Raw genomic sequence first — 20,273 nt, 5'->3', positions numbered from 1 at the left:
TGGGGCTCGGTCACTCAGGCACGGCTGGCTGCCGGCGGAGCTCACGGGCGCGTCACTGCAACTCCCCCTGGCTTCTGCTCCGCGGCTGCTGAGTGAGCCCTCATCTGGGACTCTCCTCAGCTCTTTCTGGGACAGTGGCGCGGCTGCCCCTCTGTTGGTCTTCCTTGGTCTCTTGTGTTCTGGGGGCCTCTGGATGTCTGGAGTTTTGATCTCCTCCATACCTGCTTCATGCCCTGGAGGACGGGGCTGTGGCCCCCCACACCCTCTAGCAGATCATTACATGAAGGAACCTTTAAAAAAAAAAACAAGCGCGTCCATGCTCACAGGTGTACACACGGGTGATCACACCCACAAACTACACCCTTTTTGGCTCCTACCTCAAAGCACACTGTGTTCTGTTGATCTTATGTGCTGCACAATAATGTTTAATATTTAGTATTTACTGTCATATTCCCATATATCATTGTGATGTTGTTTATTCTATTACTCTTGTTCTCTTCTGCTTGTTTTCTTTTTTCTTTCTCAGCAGGTGATCCAGGTGATTGATATATGCATTTTTTATTTCTTTTTTTTCTTTTTTTTCTTCTCATTCTGTTGGTTTTTGTTTTTTGCCCTTCTCCCTCTTCTCAGCTGTTTCTCTTTCCCTCTTTCTTTCTCCCCTTCTTTCCCCCAGTCAAGTCTGTCCCGTATTCAGTAAGTGAAAATAAAATAAACAATAAAAGGTGAATCAAATGGACCATTACGGCAAGGCTGGGATGGTCAATTTGGTAAAGTAAATCCGTTGGGCATCTTTCTTTGCCTTTAGACAACAATTCTGATGGCAAAAGAGCCAAACGGGACAGGCAAAAAAACCCCAACCCCCCCCCCCCCCAAAAAAAACCAAAAAAAAAAAAAAACCTACTTATTCTGAGTAACACTGAAGTCTCTTTATGTAGTTTAATTTAATTTTCTTACAGGCAAAAATTTCAGATATTGACCTGCAGCACCATCTGCCTCATCAGTGTTTGTTTTGACTCCAGGCTCATTTGTCTTTAGATGTAGTACTTTTCTTTAATATAGATACACAAAACATATTTAGTTTCAAAAGACAGTTCAATAACACATTATCCAGGAAATTATTTATGTAAAAAAAAAAATTCCCTGGTAACTTTTAGCACATAATACATGAATAAGAAAATCAAGTGCAAAATAATGTGAATAATAATAATTCACATTTATTTCATTATAAACAGTGTCTATAATTTTTTTTTCTTTAAACATTTCTGAATGGAAGCTTTAAATGTTTGCAGCATTAGCTTTGGAAAAATTGTCTCAATGTGTCCTTTACTTCCACTGTTTTCTTTTTTTAATGCTGAACTGAATTTTAGACGCACACAGCCACAGCTGCTTTCTCACAAATACTTCTAAGAGTTAATTTGCAGGAATAATCAAACCAAAACATTATCCCATTGTGCCCCATCATCGCACAGTCCTCTCCATCAGGATCTTGCACGGGCATATTATTTGGCTCAGTAAAGAACCAAAATGTCAACCTATGGGATGAAGAACAGAATGGGCATTAACTGTAAAAGTTAAAGTTGAACTTTGATTTTGAAAATGGACAAATTCAGAATTTGTTATGTGTGTGTGTGTGTGTGTGTGTACTGAATCAAACCTTTCATTCAGTGGTGAGCCGTCCACCCACAGCCATCTGCCCTCTACTGCTGAGTCTGTCAGTCCGATCCAGAATTTTCCATTTTTTTTTCTGCAATAATATCTAAACAGGAACATTTGATCAAATTATTTTATGAAACTTTCTGTTCCGGAATGATGAAACATGAGGGTGAGAACATGAACCTGCAGCAGTGTTTCATACCTGCTCCTCACTGCTGTCTATCTTAACCAGGTCTCCTCCTTTAGTGATACATTCAGTTCTGCTCTTATTCCAGGAGGATGACTTGGTGGAGAAATAATAGCACTTTCCTCCATGTTGCTCCCAGCCCTCTTCACATTTATAACATGAATCATCTTTGAAGAGATTACGTCAAACACTTCAGTCAGACGGAAGAAATCACTGTTCACGACTTACTCCACAGTTACAGTCTAACGTACTGTTTATATCAGTCCATCAATGTTTCTTTAATCAGAGGATAGCAAATATATCAAAGAAAATATATAAAACTTGCTCATAGTTATATCAGGAAGTTGTGGGGTTGTAGTCGGTATTGTGCTGTGTGATTGTTTTACTGTTATAGAGAAGAGATGAGAGATTTTTTTTTTTAATATTTGCAAAATTTTCAGCGTGACCATCTACTTTTGATTTGACAGCAGCAGGATGCTCCTTTGATCCTGTTTCCTTAATCAGAGGATAAAAAACATGTCAAAGACAAAATATAAAACTTACTCATGTTTATTTCAAGAAGTTGTGGGCTTGTAGTTTGTATTGGGCTGCACGATTGTGTTACTGTTATAAAAAAGAGATAAAAAAATTGATTTTCATCGATTTTTCAGGCAGGAGGATGGTCCTTGTGTCATGCAGCTGTATATTTGTTTATGCAATTGTTTTCTGCAGATACAAATGTGTTTAAAATTCATAACGTACTAATTTTTACTTCAGGCTCCAGGCATGTGGGCTGCACTGTACTACATGGTTTGATTTCAGGAGGTCTCTCTAAAAAACAAAAAACAAATTAAAAAACAGGCTTAAAAACAATAATTATTCATCAGGATCAGTTATGAGAATCACCATAACTTAAATATTAAAATGTTGGGAAAAAAAATGCTAAGCAACATTTAATAATATTAATAATAACGTGTGTTATGTGATTAAATTCCAGAGGTCACAAACAAAAGTTTAGTACAAAATCACAGTGTAGTCTCATGTTCTTACCTGTGACATCAGCTTTTACAGTTTCCTGCTTCATCTCAAGGTTTCTGAGCATGTCCCTGGTTTTCAAAAGCTCCAACACTTATTAAAACAATAAAAATAAGAAAAGACAAAACTCAATCAGTAATATTTTCGGTTTCACTTTATCTCTTTATCTACACAGCCAATGAGACAGTTGTTGTTACCATAACCTCTTATTTCAGTTCACCTGTAGTGCTGATTTATTCACATTTGAGCAGGCTTTGGTAGCATGCAGGTAAAGAATATGTGCATATAACCAGAGACCAAAGTAACTTTTTTAATCTTAAAATCTTTGGCTACTCTAATATTTAATTTTTAATTGAATATAATTTTTTATATATATGCTAGCCTTAACATTTAATAAAGTTAATGTGTTAAAAATAAGAAGCTAGCTAGGTATTCTTCTTTCATCGATGGCTACAGGTGTGTTGCTTAAGATTCATGAAGAAGAATGTCTGAGTCACAGTTTAATTATGATTTTTAACTTAGCGTACAAATAAAAATAATAACATATTAATTATGACAAAAATCATGAGCTAAAAAGCATAGTTTCCCCACAGAGTAAAACACATTCAAAAGTGGTTGTGTTATCCATCCAATTTATGGTTTAGGTCAGCGGTCCCCAACCTTTTTTGCGCCGCGGACCGGTTTATGCCCGACAATATTTTCATGGACCGGCCTTTAAGGTGTCGCGGATAAATACAAGAAAAATAAAACTAGTACCGGTACTGAAAAAAAGAAGATTTATTCATAACACACGTGAAAAGACCAAGGAAAACCGAGTAAACGATAACAAAATAACGCTAAAAACCCTGAAAACTATACATTTCACACCTGAGCCTCAACTCTCGCGGCCCGGTACCAAATGACTCACGGACCGGTACCGGTCCGAGGCCCGGGGGTTGGGGACCGCTGGTTTAGGTCACAACTCAAAAGTTTTTCCTTCACAATTTTATAGTAAACATTCTGATTGTTAATAAATTTATGGTAAATTAGACACTTATTTAATTAAAGCTATGAAGAAAACTACAAACTCACAGAGATAAGTTACCACAAGAGCCGATACCAGGAGAACACAGACAACCAGCGCGGCCACTCTGAGCTTTAACGCATTGTTTGATTTTGCATGTTGAGAATCAAGAGCTTCACCTGATTTAGAGGAGACAGAAAGTGAACACACAAGTACATAAACATTTAATAAATAGTTCTAACTCTAGTGCATCTGAGGACAGATGCAAAGATATTACACTGCTTAATGTCATTTCAGTGTTTGTCTAGTACAAAAGTTTAAAATTGGTGAGAACCACAGCTGGATTAGACCAACGGGAAACATGAAACACTGCATATTACAGAACAACATGGTTTCCTTTGTTATTTTTTTCTTCATAAATGAGGTGTTAAGGAAGAAACGCTTTTATGAGTTTTATGTTGCATTAAAGTATATGTTCATATTTTACTCTTAATAGGAAAAGAACAAAATGTACTACTCGCTCTGTCTCTAGAAACAGGAAGCTCACCCTGTGACATTTACCACAAGAGATTAACACACACACACACACACACACACACACACACACACACACACACACACACACACACACACACACACACACACACACACACACACACATATGCAAAATTAAAGGAAACTGCTATGCTTGTTTCACCCTGCTATAAATAAAGACGATTGCTGTAGCTCGGTGTGAGTCCCTCTCTGAACCCTCACCCGTCCAGCACGTTAACAGTCTCCAAGTGTCTCAGTGTTGTTTATTCACCTAACTGTTTGATAACTGTATATCTCTGACATGAGGTTTTTCTTTTTCTTTTTTTTTTTTTTTTTTTTGTGTCCCGTTTGGATCTTTAGCCATCAGAATTGTTGTCTTAAGGCCAAGAAAGATGCCAAGCGGATTTATTTTACCAAGTAGATCATCATGGCCTTGCCATATTGGTCCATTTGATTGACCTTTATTATAATTATGAATTTATTTTATTTTCAGTTGCTACAAACGGGACAGACATGACTGGGGGATAGGACAGGGAGAAAGAATGAAAGAAAGAGAGGGAGAGAAAGAAAACCAAAGGGGAGAAGAGACGGTGAGAAGGGGGGGAAGAAAGAAAACAAACAAACAAAAAAAAAAACACCTGGATCACCTGTATGGAGTGTTATGTTGTGGCAAGGATTTGTCCACCAGGGGGCAACAGTGGTTGGGGAGCTTTCAGTCTGTGGGGGCGCATGCCCCGGTTCTCTTAATAAAGAAGCAACTGTGAGCTAAACATGGTCTCCGTGGTTCCTTGGTCTTAGGATATCACATATGGCGACGAGGGTAAAAGCCAGGTTTTGCTGTGAAGTTACACCGTGCTAAGTGACTTATGAACTGAGGTTGGCAAGTGGTACAGCGCTAGCATCTGTGGGAAGTGGAGCGTAACCCTCGGTGTGGAATAATGGCTACCACTTTGGGCTCGGTGGCACCGTTCGACAGCGAGCTGCAATCCTGGGAGGAATATTGTGAGATTTTGGATTACTTCTTTGTGGCGAATGATATTAAGGAGGAGGAGAAGAAGCGAGCGGTACTGTTGAGTTGCGTGGGCGCACAGACCTATGCCCTGATTAGGAACCTACTCAGTCCGGTCAAGCCAGGGGATCGTTCTTATGCTGAGTTGGTGGGATTGTTGAACAATCATTTTCACCCTAAGCCGAGTGAAATTGTGCAGCGGTGGAAGTTTAACACACGGAATAGAAGGCCGGAGGAAAGTGTGGGCGATTATGTAGCGGAGCTGAGGAAGCTCGCACAGGACTGTAACTTTGGTGACTCCCTGACGGTGATGCTGCGGGATCGTTTAGTATGTGGAATAAGCGACGACAGAATACAGCGCAGATTGTTAGCAGAGGATTCGCTAACATTTGAAAAGGCGCTGAAGTTTGCTCAAGCAATGGAGGCTGCTAACAGAGACATTGTGGATTTGAAGAGCATGACAGAACAGTCGCGATTCACTAAAGGATTAGGAGCCGTGAACAAGATGGAGGACGGCGGCTCGACGTCACAACAGGTTGTCAGGAAGTGCTACAGATGTGGAGGACTAAATCATGTGGCCAAGGACTGCAGGTTTGTTTCAGAAAAATGCCACAACTGTGGAAAGGTGGGACACATAAAAAGGGTTTGCCGAATGAAAATGGAACAAAAAGGAGGGCGTGGCAGACAAGGTAAACAAGCCCATTTCTTGGAAGAGGAGAATGTGGAGAGTGAGGAAGAAGGAGCTGAAATGCACCACATAAAGGCAAGTGTGACTATGTATAATGTGCATGAGGAGATTAGCATCCCAAGGGAAGAACCCATCAGACAGAAGCTAAAAGTAAATGGACAGAATGTGACATTTGAAGTAGACACAGGCTGTGGTTACACTATCATGTCGAAGGAGTCATTTAAAAAACTTTTTGAAGGCAGTAAGGCGCCCAAAGTAAGCAAGTGTGGAATCAAACTGAGAACGTATGGAGGCCACAAGGTACCCGTGTGGGGAGCAGCCCAAGTGCAGGTGGAATTCAGAGACAGTAAGAAAACACTGGATGTGGTGGTGGTTGAAGGGGCTGGAACTAGTTTGATGGGTCGGGGATGGATTAAGGCCCTCCAATTAGACTGGCAACCTGTACATAAGATCGAAGGCGGAGAGGATGCCTTACAGCGGATACTGGCCAGACATGAAACAGTGTTTAAGGATGAGTTGGGAACGCTGAAGGGGTTTGCGGCAAAGATACATGTAGCTAAGGATGCTAAACCGTGCTTCTATAAGCCCCGATCAGTTCCGTTTGCTATGAAAAAGAAAGTGGAGCAGGAACTGGAGAGACTGTTGGAGGAGAAAATCATCCAACCAGTGAAATTCTCAGAGTGGGCCGCACCCATTGTACCCATACTAAAGCCAGACTCCAGCGCCAGAATTTGTGGTGACTACAAACTGACTGTTAACAAGGTGTCGCCTGTAGAACAATACCCCATTCCACGAATGGAGGACATGATAGCGGGGCTGGCGGGAGGAGAAAAATACACCAAGTTAGATATGAGTCACGCATATCAACAGGTTGTACTTGATGAGGAATCTAGAAAGTATGTCACAGTGAACACACACAAGGGTTTGTTTACATACACCAGGTTGCCATTTGGTGTGAGTTCAAGTCCTGCCATTTTTCAGCGCACCATGGAGAGTGTGTTGCAAGGTCTGACCAATGTCGCAGTGTATCTGGATGACATCATCCTGACGGGAAAGAATGACAAAGAACATCTTCAAACACTGGAGGGAGTGCTGCAGCGCTTGGAGGAGGCGGGCCTGCGCTTAAAAAGGAGCAAATGTCAATTCATGGAGAAGGAAGTGACATTTTTAGGACATCGGGTGGATAAGACCGGTTTACATCCAGTGCCGGCAAAAGTGAAAGCAGTGCAGGAGGCGCCACCCCCAAAATCAGTGACAGAGCTCAAAGCTTATTTGGGGTTGTTGAACTTCTATAATAAGTTCTTGCCAAACTTGTCCACACTGTTGGCCCCACTGCACAAGCTTCTGAGAAAGGGGGAACCATGGTGTTGGGGACCAGCACAGGAGAAGGTTTTCGGCAAATCAAAGGAACTGTTGCAGTCAAGCAGTGTATTGGTACACTATGATGAGCAAAAGGATTTAATTCTTTCTTGCGATGCGTCCCCCTATGGAGTGGGAGCAGTACTAGCTCACCGCATGCCAGATGGTCAGGAAAAACCCATTGGGTTTGCATCGCGTACCCTGAATGCAGCAGAAAAGAACTACTCACAGCTGGATAAAGAAGGATTGGCTGTGATATTTGGTGTACAGTATTTTCATAAGTACCTGTACGGCAGGAAGTTCATGATTATCACGGATCATAAGCCATTGATAAGTTTGTTCCATGAGTTGAAGGCCGTCCCTCAGATGGCGTCACAGAGGATCATGCGATGGGCAGTGTTATTAAGAGCCTATGAGTATGTCATTAAATACAGAGAAGGCAAAAATAACAGTAATGCTGATGGTCTGAGTCGTCTCCCTCTTCCAGAGAACCTCCCTAAAGAGGTGGCAGCTGAGGACCAAGTGTTGATGGTAGATCAGGACCAGGAGGGCGTGATGACATCTGAGCAGCTGCAAAGATGGACAACCAAAGATCCCATACTCTCCAGAGTGCGTGAGTATGCTATGAGAGGATGGCCCACTACACAGCATCCTAATTTTCAGCCCTACAGACAGAGACAACAGGAGCTGAGTGTGCAGGATGGGTGTGTGCTGTGGGGGGCGAGGGTGGTGATACCAGAACGAGGTCGACGCCCCCTTTTGGAACAGCTACATCAGTCACACCCAGGAATGAGCCGCATGAAGGGCCTGGCCAGAAGCTACATGTGGTGGCCGCATATGGAGAATGACATTGAAGACAAGGTGAGGTCCTGCAGTACATGTCAAGAACATAGACACAGGCCACAAGAGGCACCGCTACACCCCTGGGAGTGGCCAGAAAAGCCCTGGAGAAGGATACATATCGATTATGCTGGCCCGTTTTTGGGTAAAATGTTCTTAGTAATAGTGGACGCCCACTCCAAATGGTTAGATGTGTATACAGTTCCATCCGCTACAGCAGCTGCAACCATAGACTGCCTGAGAAATTGTTTCAGCACGCACGGCCTTCCTGAGATGGTGGTCTCAGATAATGCCCAGTGTTTTGTAAGTGCACAAACTAAAGAGTTCATGGCAAAGAACGGAATCACTCACGTCACCTCCGCTCCATATCACCCCGCCTCCAATGGGTTAGCAGAAAGAGCAGTGCAAACGTTCAAAGAACTCATGAAAAAGAGTACTGGAGACACACTGGCAACCAAGTTAAACAGGGCTCTGTTTAGTTACAGAATCACACCACAGTCCACAACAGGGAAGTCTCCCGCTGAGTTGATGATGGGCCGGAAGTTGAGGTGTACTCTTGATCTCATACACCCTGACTTGAAACAAAAAGTGACAGCAAAACAAGATAGCCAAAGACGGTATCATGATAGACATGCCAAGGAACGCATGTTTGTTATTGGAGACACAGTATATACCAGAAACTATGGCAGAGGACCCAAATGGATACCAGGACTTATACAGGAGATGACGGGGCCTGTTTCCTACTTGGTGATGCTGGGCAATGGGACAGTGGTGAGGCGTCACGTCGATCAGCTGTTTGCCCGCCTGGAGCCGTGCCTGGCAGCAGGAATGCCTGAAGGCCACCCAGGCGAGCCCCCAAAGGCAGCCCCAAACATCAGCGCTGAGACAGGAGACGAGGATGAGAGACACATAGAGGTGCAAGTTACACCAGTGGTGAAGCCACATATGGAGAGTAGTGATTCGCTGGAATCACCTGCCACTGGGTTACGGCGATCGCAAAGGACCAAGAGAAAGCCGGAGCACCTGAGAGACTTTGTGCCGTGATTACGGTGAACTGTTATAGGTTAACCTAAGACTGTTGGACTAAAGGTTCACTATTCCGGAGTGAAATTTCAATAAAGGCTGGGGACGGGGTTGTTGCATTTTTTTTATAAAGGTGAAGTTTTTGGTTATGGGTATTTTCTGTAGTGATTAAAACTACAGAGTAGTTCCAGTTTAAGGGGGGAGGAATGTTATGTTGTGGCAAGGATTTGTCCACCAGGGGGCAACAGTGGTTGGGGAGCTTTCAGTCTGTGGGGGCGCATGCCCCGGTTCTCTTAATAAAGAAGCAACTGTGAGCTAAACATGGTCTCCGTGGTTCCTTGGTCTTAGGATATCACAGGAGAAAAAAAAAAACAGAAGAGAAAGCAAACAACAAAGAGCAACATAATAATAAAAAAAAACGGCACCATCACAATTAACTAGCTAGCAGTAGATATCAGTAGATACTAAATAATAAACTATATTGTGCAGCACGCAAGATAGACAGACATGAGGTTTTTTCACATTTTCGTATGATAAAACCCAGAAAACAGGCTTAAGATATTTTACCCAAAAGAGTATTGTTTAATTTCACAACACGTTACGTTGTATGAAAACAACATTGTTCACAAAAAGTGTGTATTTTCTCCTCCCTGTTGATTTACCACCACATGCTGGTTTTTAAGGTTCTTAACGGTACTGCACCTCCTTACCTGGCAGAGCTTCTTAGCATTTACCGCCCCAGGAGATCTTTGAGGTCAGCAGACCTGATGCTTTTAGATGTTCCCAGGTACAGATTAAAGACTAGGGGAGAGAGGGCTTTTGCTATGGCTGCACCCAGACTGTGGAACAGTTCCTCCTCACATCAGATTCTCCACAAGCCTAGGAACTTTTAAAACTGCTCTTAAAACTCACCTCTTCTCATTGGCTTTTAGCAAGGTTTAACTTACTGTATTAACTTATTGTTTTATCAGTGAGGTGTTTTATGTACTTGTGTTTAATTGTATTTTATATTTGTATTTTATTGTACAGCACTTTGGTCAGCCTTGGTTAAATAAACTTGACTTGACTTGACTTGACATTAATGTTCTTACCTTCTATGTATTTCTGTGGATGGCTCATCATGCTGAGGCTTCAAGCTCCTGACTTCAGAGTTAGTCCAACTGTGTCTGAATCACAATAAAAAAACAACAAACCAATTATTTTAATCAATTCCTTCAATATTTACTGAAAATTTAGCATCAAGATTCACCTCTACGACCCTCACCTCAGGCTTTTCAAAGAGAAGTGAAACACAACACCTTTCACAGCTCTGTTAAAAAAAACAACAACTTCCTGATGACTTTAAAGGATGGGGAGGAGAGCCTATCTACAGCGCAGCTCATCTATTTCAAGACAAATTCAAAGAGATACTAGAGCAGAACAAATTATTTCAGCAACAAAGCTTTTCAAACATCAGTTAAAAAACCTGCTCAACACTAATGAGCTGTACGAAAACTAGTTTCAGTTCGTTAAGCTACAAGTATGACAAATATTATCATTAAAACATCAATATTTGTGTTTATTTACCTTAAACACAACAATAAAATATAACAAAGTGGAACAGAAGACCAGTTACTGTATATTTAACAATAAGAATAAATGTTATGATAGGAACTTTTATGCCTTTCTGGCTTAACATGCTAAACATTTTCTTGTGCATGACTCAAGTTGTGTTTTGATTTTTGTCAGAAACTTTGAATTTTAGTTTTTCACAATAAACTTTCAAATGTTTATGAAAAGACATTTCTGTCCTGCTTGTTTACTATTTACTACTTTACTACTTCACAGTGTAGCTTTATGGAGCTACAATGACATTAAATGTGTTTGTCAATTATTAAGATTTCTCTCACTGCACACTCCACATTTCAATAACAATTTAATTTGTCTTTCATTTAAAATTATAAAATTAATTATTTTCAGTATCATCATGGTCAGCTAAGCTCTGGTGGTCCATTTTTAGTTAATATGATTTAAAACAACAAAATATGATTTAGTAATAATGGCAGTTTACTCTAAGTTTTGTTCCCAACTTTCTTTGAAAAAGTAATAAATGTTTTGAGAAAAAAAACTTAATAAGAAAAGCTGGGTAATAATGGATGTGAGCCATCATATCAAATTGCACTGATGGTCCAAGTTTAATCCAGTTTTATAGTATAGTATAGGAGTATCCCATTCTTACCCGTGATATTGCAGTTTTACAAACTTCAAGGTTTGTGACTTTTTCTGTGGGTTTTTTTTTTTTTTTAGCTCAAACAACTGTTTAAGAAATTTAATGCAAATCTATAGCATTTTAGATTCACTAAACTTGATAAAAAATACATCAGATTAAAAATTAGCAATTCAACCTAATTCTTTAGTACCTTTCTAGCATCTGTTTTAATTCTGCTTCTACAACTCACTAGTTGGGGGTTAGGTTAATTTTTTAAGTACTTTTTTAGTTTCTATTTTCATTCTGCCTCTAGTGCTAATTTTATTCACCAATAACATTTGCACAGGTTGTGTTTGCATTCAGGAAAATGGTACAAAGTATAATATTTGAAAAAACGGCATATTAAAACCAGCCGCTATCCTCTGACATTTTGTGAATTCACTCAGTTTTGATTGAATTCACTATATCCAACAAACAATTTGCTTGTTTGTTGAAAAAAAAAAAGTAAATAATTTTACCTTCAACATTTTCAGACATGTGTACCATCAACTCCAGTAAATCAAAAGTATAAAACTATAATAATAACAAAAGGGCAAACCTTTAATTATAAATTAGGTCTTAACTAATGAGACTAACAACACTACAAGGAGGGGCTTGGCAAATATTGCCATGTAAACTCAGATAATAGTAGATATATATTTTTATCTTAATTTAGATGCTGGATTCATCTGTCTTGTAGCTTGTTTCTTTTTCTCTTTTTGAAATTAAAGTTGTGCCAACTGATTTAAAACAAAGAAGTCATAAGCTGGCCATGATGTTTATGCACACAGTATTTCACAACTTTTCCGTGAACATTCACTTCCTCTTATTTATGGTAAATCAGATAGCTGTGACAAACACAGCTGCATGAACCAAACAGGAAACAGAGCACACTGTGTACCAGACAACAACATGGGTGACTGAGGAAACCACTAGTTAAATTATCACATAATCTAAGAACACTAAGCACTACTTTCCCCTCCTGAGTTGATTGAGTAATATTGAAGTCTGTTTACGTAGTTTAAGTTTCTTACAGGCAAACGTTTCAGATGTCGACATGCAGCACATAATATTTATTCACATTTATTTTATTATACACGATGCAGAATTTCTTTTTTCACTGAGCATTTCTGAAAGGCAGCTTTAAATGTTTGTGGTATTAGCTTTACATACTCTGCTCAAGTTGTTTAAAAAAATACATGCTGACCTGAATTTTAGACACATACAAATATATGGTGTCCGACCACTGCTGATTTCTCACAAATACTTCCACGAGATCTTTTGCAGGAGTTATCAAACCAATACACTGGCCCCATCCTACCACAGTCCTCTCCATCAGGATCTTTCCCTTTCCAATCATCTGGCTCAAAAAACCTCCAAAATGTCAAACTAAAGGATGAAAAACAGAAAGAATGTTAAGAGTCAAGTAAAGTAAGTAAGTAAAAGCTGAACTATGATTCTGGAAATGAACAAAAGTGTTTTTGTAATGTGTTCAGTCTTTTTTACGCCACTATTGGATGTCATAAAACTTGTCTTCTCTTTCCCTGTGTTTGTGTTCTGTCCTGGTCTCTGTGTGTGTTTCCTCTCTTTCTTCACTTTCCACTTACCTCCTCACTCACTTTAATAAAATGCTACTGGGATTGTCTGATTTTTGCGGTCCCTTTTTTCCTCACAGTATAATGCACCTTAAGGTGACTATATATGTATATATTAGGAGTGCAACAATACTCGTATCGATATTGAACCGTTCGATACAGTGCTTTCGGTTCGGTATGCATATGTATCGAACAATACAAGATTTTTTATTTATTTTATCAACTTTTCTTCTGACGATGCTGTCTGTGTTGAGCGCTCAGTGGATCTGCGTTCGACTACTCCGCCTAGGCTGCACTGTCGAGTGCAGATCCACTGAGTGCAGCGCAAGCTAGCAAGACAGAAGCTAAGCTCGTTGCAACATGGCAACTGCCCCAACGCTATCCAAAATTGAACCTCCCCACCCTCATTCAGATCTGGCGTTTGGAACTATCTTGGTTTTCATGTGAAGCATGACCCTGATGGTAAGCGCATCATGGACAAAAGTAAAACAGTATGTCGGATGTACCACGCAATGCTCAATTGGTGGGAACTAGTGCGTTAGCCCAGTTAGCTTGTTAACGTGTTGACGCCGTCCAGCCCCACGCACGGGGCGATGCGCGGTAACTCGTTAACGGAGATTTGTGGCGTTATGGCGTTAATGTAATTTTAACGAGATTAACGCTGACAGCACTAGTGGGAACACAACGAATATGACTGCACATTTACGCCGAAAAAATATTGGACCGTATAGAACCGAACCGTGAATTCTGTGAATCGTTGCACCCCTAATATATACATATATATCGATACTTTGGAGTCACGGTTCAATATTTTTTCGATAAAAAAAAATGTCCATGCCTTTTTAATTTGTCATTTATTAAAATTATAAATATATACTTTAACTCAAAAGTACAATTTTTAAATTTAATGTTGCTGAAAGAACAAAATAATAAAAATAATTAAATCTATCTAATCGAGGAATCACTCATCTTTGGAAAAGAGAGTTTATTACAGAGAAATGGCTCTTTCCAAAATAAAAGCTATACTATACGCTTCTTCTGGGCTATATTCTCAGCAGCATATTAAACATATCAGGTCCCCATAAGGAGAATCACGTGCTAACGGCTGTCTAAATGACTCGGGTAAAGTTTGTATCATGCGTGCTTGTTGTTTTTGTCTGCTTCAACTTGTCTGTGCACTAGGATGATGTTGGCGTTTATATAGATCTATCTATCGATATATAGATATATAGATATATATGTGTGTGTGTGTGTGTGTGTGTGTGTGTGTGTGTAATGTTGTATAATCTAATTAGATTGAATTAAACCTTTCATTTAGTGGGGAGCCATCCACCCACAACCATCTGCCCTCTTCTGCTAAGTCTGTCAGTCCGATCCAGAAAGGGATGTCATGTATCTCCATTTTTTGTTGAACATTTTTCCTCAAGAAATTCTAAACAGGAACATTTGATTAAATTATTTTGGGAATCTTTCAGTCCTGTGATACTGAAACATCAGGATGAGAACATGAACCTGCAGAAATGTTTTATACCTGCTCTTCTTCGCTGTCTATTTTAACCAGGTCTCCTCCTTTAGTTTTACATACAGTTCTGCTCTCATTCCAGGAGGATGAATTGGTGGAGAAGTAATAGCAATTTCCTCCATGTTCCTTCCAGTCATCCTCACATTTATAACATGGTTCATCTTTGAAGAGATTACAGGAAGATATTTCTTCAGGTGGAACAAATCATGTTTATGTTTGTGAGATTTGGAGGCAGAAGGAGGTGCCTCTGTGCTGCAGTTACAGTTTATCTTATCATTTCTGTCAGTCCATCAACTTTATTTCAATCACAGGATAAAAACATTGTCAAAGACAAAATCTAAAACTTACTCATGTTTACTTCAGGACGTTGTGAGGTTGTGGTTGTAGGCTTTATTGTGCTGTAAGGTTGTGTTACTGTTATGAAAAAGAAATTTTAAAAAGTTTACTCAATAAATTTTTCATCACAATCGTCTCTTTGTAGCAGGATGCTCTTTTGATCCTGTATATGTTTTTATTCCATCTCTTTCTGCAGATACAAGTCATGGCGAAAAGTTAATAACTTACTTATTTTCATTTCAGGCTGCAATGGACATGTGGGCGTCACTGTATTGCATGGTTTGATTTCAGCCAATTTCTCTGAAAAAAACAAAAACAAAAACAAAACAAACAAAAAAACAGAATAGAAAATGAATGTTGGGAAAGTAAAGTAAAAGTTTAGGAGAAATGTTGTGTTATGTGATTGAATTCCAGAGGTCATAAACAAAATTGAAAGTCCACAATTGCAGTGTAGGAGTCTCATTTTCTTACCCGTGACATGAATTTTTACAGTTTCCCGCTCCAGTTCAATTTTTCTGAGCATTTCCTTGGTTTTCAAAAGCTCAAACACTTAAATAAGAAAAAAAATGTAACTCAGTCAGTACTGTTTTTGGCTTCACTTAATCTCTGTAAAGAATATCTGCCTTTGATTTTCCAGAGTCAATAGCCAAGGAGAAGGTCTTGTTACTAGAACTGCTATTATTTCAGCAAACTTGTAGTCACGATTTTGTTCACACATGAGCAGGCTTTGGTAGCATGCAGGTAAACAATATACCCATATAAACAGAGAGTAGAGTAACTTGGCTGATTTTGGTTCAGCTTAAAATCTTCTTTTTTTTAATTGATGTGTTTATTTTTGTCTTGGACATCACTGATATGTGACAAAGAAGGTGTGAATTCCTTCAGATTTGGTCTGAGTGTGATAAAGAATATTTAACAAAACATCCTGTCAAAATTACATTCATGAGGTTGCACTAAAGCCGGTAATAAATTTCTGACATATTTTGATTATGTCATAACCTATTATAGATATGTTATAACACAATTTTCATCTTTTTTTAGTTATGAATTGATATTTCATTAACTGAATGCAGTATGAATCAAGTATTTTATTATATAACTGTATGGTAAAATCATATGTTTTAAATGTTATATAATTAGTATGTTTATGCAAATAAAAAAATTAATATAATTAATATGTTAAAATAAATGGCAAGTCAGACATTTAGTCAGACAACTTTCACTGATGGCTAGTGTGTTGCCTGAGACTCATGAAGAAGAATGTCTGAGTTGAAGTTAGATTATTTTTAACATGTCAATTACAAATAAAAATAACAAGTTAAATATGTTAACATAAATTACTATAAAAATAATTTAATGTAAAGTAAAACATTATGACTGACTATTTCTGACAGGTTTTAATAACTTTAATAAATACAAATTTGACTGTATATGTTGCTTCTGTAGCGCTACAGGAGCAAGAACTTGATGCTTATTGTGGAAATTAGGTGATAGTATAGTTCACTGGACATTATTAACAGCTAAATTACTGTTAAAAATGTTTTTATTTTAATTAAAATACAGGACAAATGTGTCCTGAAGCCTTTTAGAATTTTAAAATAAAAGTATGATGTAGATTAATTAAAAAGTCATAAATCACAATTTTTTTTTAAAGATCCTGATTCTCATGTAAATTTATGATAAACCAGACACATGAAAAGCTACATAATGCTACATGAATAAAACTACAAACTCACAGAGATAAGTTACCACGAGAGCCGATACCAGGAGAACACAGACAACCAGCACGGCCACTCTGAGCTTTAACGCATTGTTTGATTTTGCATGTTGAGAATCAAGAGCTTCACCTGATTTAGAGGAGACAGAAAGTGAACACACAAGTACATAAACATTTAATAAATAGTGCTAACTCAACGCAACGGGAATCTTGACACACTGTATATTAGACATCAACACACTTTCTTATTTTTTTCATAAATTGATAAAACCCTGAACACAGGCTTAAAATATTTTAGCTACATTGGGATCATTTTCCACTACATATCACATTGTATGAAAACAGCATTGTTCATACAAAGTGTAGATTTTTCTCCTCCCTATTGATTTACCACCACATTAATGTTCTTACCTTCTTTGTATTTCTGTGGACGGCTCATCATGCTGATGCTTCAAACTCCTGACCTCAGAGTTAGTCCAACCGTGTCTGAATCACAAAAACAAAACATCAAACTGGTGCTAATATGGAATCAGTTCCTTCTATATTTAAAAGAAAGATTAGCATCAAGATTCACCTCCGCGACCCTCACTTCAGGTTTTTCAAGTGAACCACAACACCTTTCACAGCTCTCTGTAAAAAAACCAACTTCCTGATAGGTAGGGAGGAGGGTCTTTCTACTGCTTACTTCAACTATTTTGAAACAAATAAATAATACGTCTTTGTACATTTATTAATACAGCAAGTTTGATAATAATACAGTAATTATTTTTAGTTTCTATGCCTGACGTTACATTAGTGTATTATGACATGCTAAAGGTTTTCTCTTGCGTGAGTCAAGTTTTATTTTGCTGCACAGACTTGTAATTTTAGTTTTTTACAATAAACTACCAAATATTTTTTAAAACATGTTTCACTCTTGCTTGTTTAACACTATACAAACATTTCAGTAAGGACAGATCATTCAAAGGAATAAACATGATTCATTGATGAACAAAATATAGATAAATGTTTGGCGGTTTGCCCGTCTCAGCCGAACGGAACCCCAGCTGTGAAAGGGATTAGAGCAGGACCCGAGCCTATACGCTGATGGTGATGATGAAGGTGGCTTGAGAGATGAGAGGTGGAGATGGGGAGGAGGTGGGTTGCACAAAAGCATCTGCAAAGGAGAAAGACAGATGCGCAGTGAGATATAAAGTACGTGGCATGAGTGCTGATTGGCCTGGAAAAGGCCGGGATAAGGTGATTGGACTACACCAGTGATGACACAAACAGCTTGACAGTGTGGCAAAGTGGAAGTGATAAAGCTTATATTTAGCTGGCATAATCAAACTTTATCAAAATTTATTTTATTGCATTCGTGTTGACTTGGTAAAGTAAAACTGTGAATACGTTTGCTTTAAAGGGTATTTTACAAGCTGAAGAATAAACTTTTGTTTGTATCTTTTCACATTGGATTTTACTGATTTGATTCTGATTCAGTTTTGACTCAGACAGTCAGAAATATTATAATTTTGATCATTTATCAGTACATATCCATATTTTTATATAAAAACAAAGCTGACACTTGTGAGACTTCATCAGAGGTGTGAGCATCACAGCAGACACCTTTGTGTCAACGTAACTGAGGAGAAAACAGAAAAACATGAAGGAGATTTTCCTGGCCTGTTTTTTTTTATAGCAGATAAAATGTTACTTAAAAATATTCTGCAGTTGTTAAAAAATGGAAGAAAACCATGAAACAACATATGAACATGCTGCTGAGAGCAAATTTACAGAGGTTTTGTTGGAGACCCAGCTAAGTATTTTGCAATTTGGTATAGTTTGTAAAAGTTTTCTTCATACTGAACAGCAGAAATTAGGCTTTCTTGTCAGAGGTCATTTTTGAAAAAAAAAACAACAACCCCTAAACAGTGGCCTACAGCGCTGTAAACAATGGTAGACTGGTGCGCAATAAGCAAGCAAATAATTCAGAAAACAGAGATTTGAGATGGGAAACTGTTCTTGAAGTACACTGAGAGAGAGAGGGAGAGGGAGAGAGGGAGAGGGCGAGAGAGAGAGAGCTGTGCAGGAAGTGCCATTTTATTGTGGTGAAAACAATAAAATCACAAAACAGACAAAGTAGGAAGTGTACTTTTCATCCTCTTTTGCTGCTGGTTCAGTGAATTCTGGTTGGAGAGTGACGAAACCTACAGCTTCAGAATCTGTGAGATGTCGGATTCCAACACCCAACGGCATGTATATGTACGTGTCGTCGGGTGAACGGAGGGATGTGTTTGTGTCTGTGTTCACATCTTTGTGGAGAATCTGTTTACTTGCTCTCATTTGCTGTTTTAGCTGTTTGGTGGTTGTTGAAATGGTTTTGTGAGTTTTAACCTGAGATTCTGGGGTTTGTGGCAAAATACATTTATATTTAAAAATCGATTCAGGATTTAATGAATCAATATCACGTTATTTAAACTAAAATTGATTTTAATCGGAAAATAAATTTTTTAAACCCACCCTTAGGCGCACCCCCTAGGGTTGTTGAGAATGACTTCCAGACAGATGGACAAACCGATGGTGACTAACCAACCGGACAAAGAACACGACCACAGTGATAGATGTAGCTATACCGAGTGATAGCAACATCAGGTAAAAGGAGCACAAGAGCTCAAGAAGTACCAAGGGCTGAGAGAAGAGCTTGAACTGTCTCTGTCCAGAAGAGCACAATCCTAGGAGTCTCTCCCAGGCCTCTGGTAGAGGACCTGAGCTTGAAGGATAAAAGACCGCCTGCAGGGTGAGAGGGGATTTAAAAAAAATTGAAGCTGTAAACAGCGATGAGAGGGCCCCTGCACTACCAGACCCGCTTAGGTTGTTCTGTGCTGTGGTCGACTTGACTTGCAGCTTGGGTGTGCTGTGGGTCAGCAGAGTGAACACCTCTTATGCCCACTAGGTGGCAATGGAGAACACCCACTAACTGTGTGCCCTGATTTATATCATGCCTCAAACCACCAACTGAGCCAATTTTACACAGGTATCTGTACTGCTACCTAAGTAAAGAATGCCTGGTCTTTTGCCACCTCTGCATTTGCCAATGTTATGGGAATGTTCCCGACTAGCGGAGAGTGCAAAGGAACATTAGCAAAATAGCATGCTAACCCATTAATCTCTTTTAGTAGTACAGCCTTATGCTCCAGCTTAACACAACTAAAAGGAAGGGGGCACCATCTTGTGGCAGTATTATGCAATTGTGCTTTAATTCACAAAGAGGCAGACAATTTCTTCTTCTATGGCATTATGAAAGTAATAGTGGGTCAATGTAGTGTCCAGTCTGGCCTCAGTCTAACATAAAAAGAAGAAGAGAGAAAACTTTTCTTTTTTACAGACTGTGATCATGACCTCTTGTCAATTATACTGAAAGAGTTGAAGCCAGTGAAATAATAAACACAAATATGTTGCTAAACTGATGTATTTTAGTAAACATGTCATTTAATGTCCCTTCTCTGAACAGCAGCGTATACACCCACAGTAAATGAACAATGATGAGCCTGATTCCCTGAATGTGATTTTGTTAGATGTTATGAGAG

The 20,273-nt window shown here is 39.0% G+C and overlaps 2 protein-coding genes across 2 annotated transcripts; both read right to left on the bottom strand.

The window, feature by feature from the left end:
- Positions 1 to 1,271: 1,271 nt before the first annotated feature.
- On the bottom strand, positions 1,272 to 4,414 carry LOC146643290 (C-type lectin domain family 4 member E-like). Its single transcript, XM_085396974.1, has 6 exons — positions 4,405 to 4,414; positions 3,926 to 4,036; positions 2,870 to 2,947; positions 1,859 to 2,007; positions 1,655 to 1,773; positions 1,272 to 1,532 (listed from the first exon to the last, which is right to left on the bottom strand). The coding sequence occupies exons 1-6, from the start codon at positions 4,412 to 4,414 to the stop codon at positions 1,364 to 1,366; spliced, it is 636 nt and encodes a 211-aa protein (XP_085253100.1). The 3' UTR covers positions 1,272 to 1,363.
- Positions 4,415 to 12,751: 8,337 nt separating this feature from the next.
- Positions 12,752 to 17,149, bottom strand: LOC146643289 (C-type lectin domain family 4 member F-like). The gene is made up of 8 exons (XM_085396973.1): positions 17,119 to 17,149; positions 16,727 to 16,837; positions 15,462 to 15,539; positions 15,219 to 15,290; positions 15,003 to 15,068; positions 14,664 to 14,815; positions 14,440 to 14,564; positions 12,752 to 12,926 (listed from the first exon to the last, which is right to left on the bottom strand). The coding sequence occupies exons 1-8, from the start codon at positions 17,147 to 17,149 to the stop codon at positions 12,752 to 12,754; spliced, it is 810 nt and encodes a 269-aa protein (XP_085253099.1).
- Between the last annotated feature and the right edge of the window lie 3,124 nt (positions 17,150 to 20,273).

This window comes from Rhamphochromis longiceps, linkage group LG22 (genome assembly GCF_057381845.1).
Source record: "Rhamphochromis longiceps isolate RC_006_pf linkage group LG22, R_longiceps_female_GT1.1, whole genome shotgun sequence".
Lineage (NCBI taxonomy): Eukaryota > Metazoa > Chordata > Actinopteri > Cichliformes > Cichlidae > Rhamphochromis > Rhamphochromis longiceps.
This window is presented reverse-complemented; position numbering and strand designations above follow the sequence as displayed.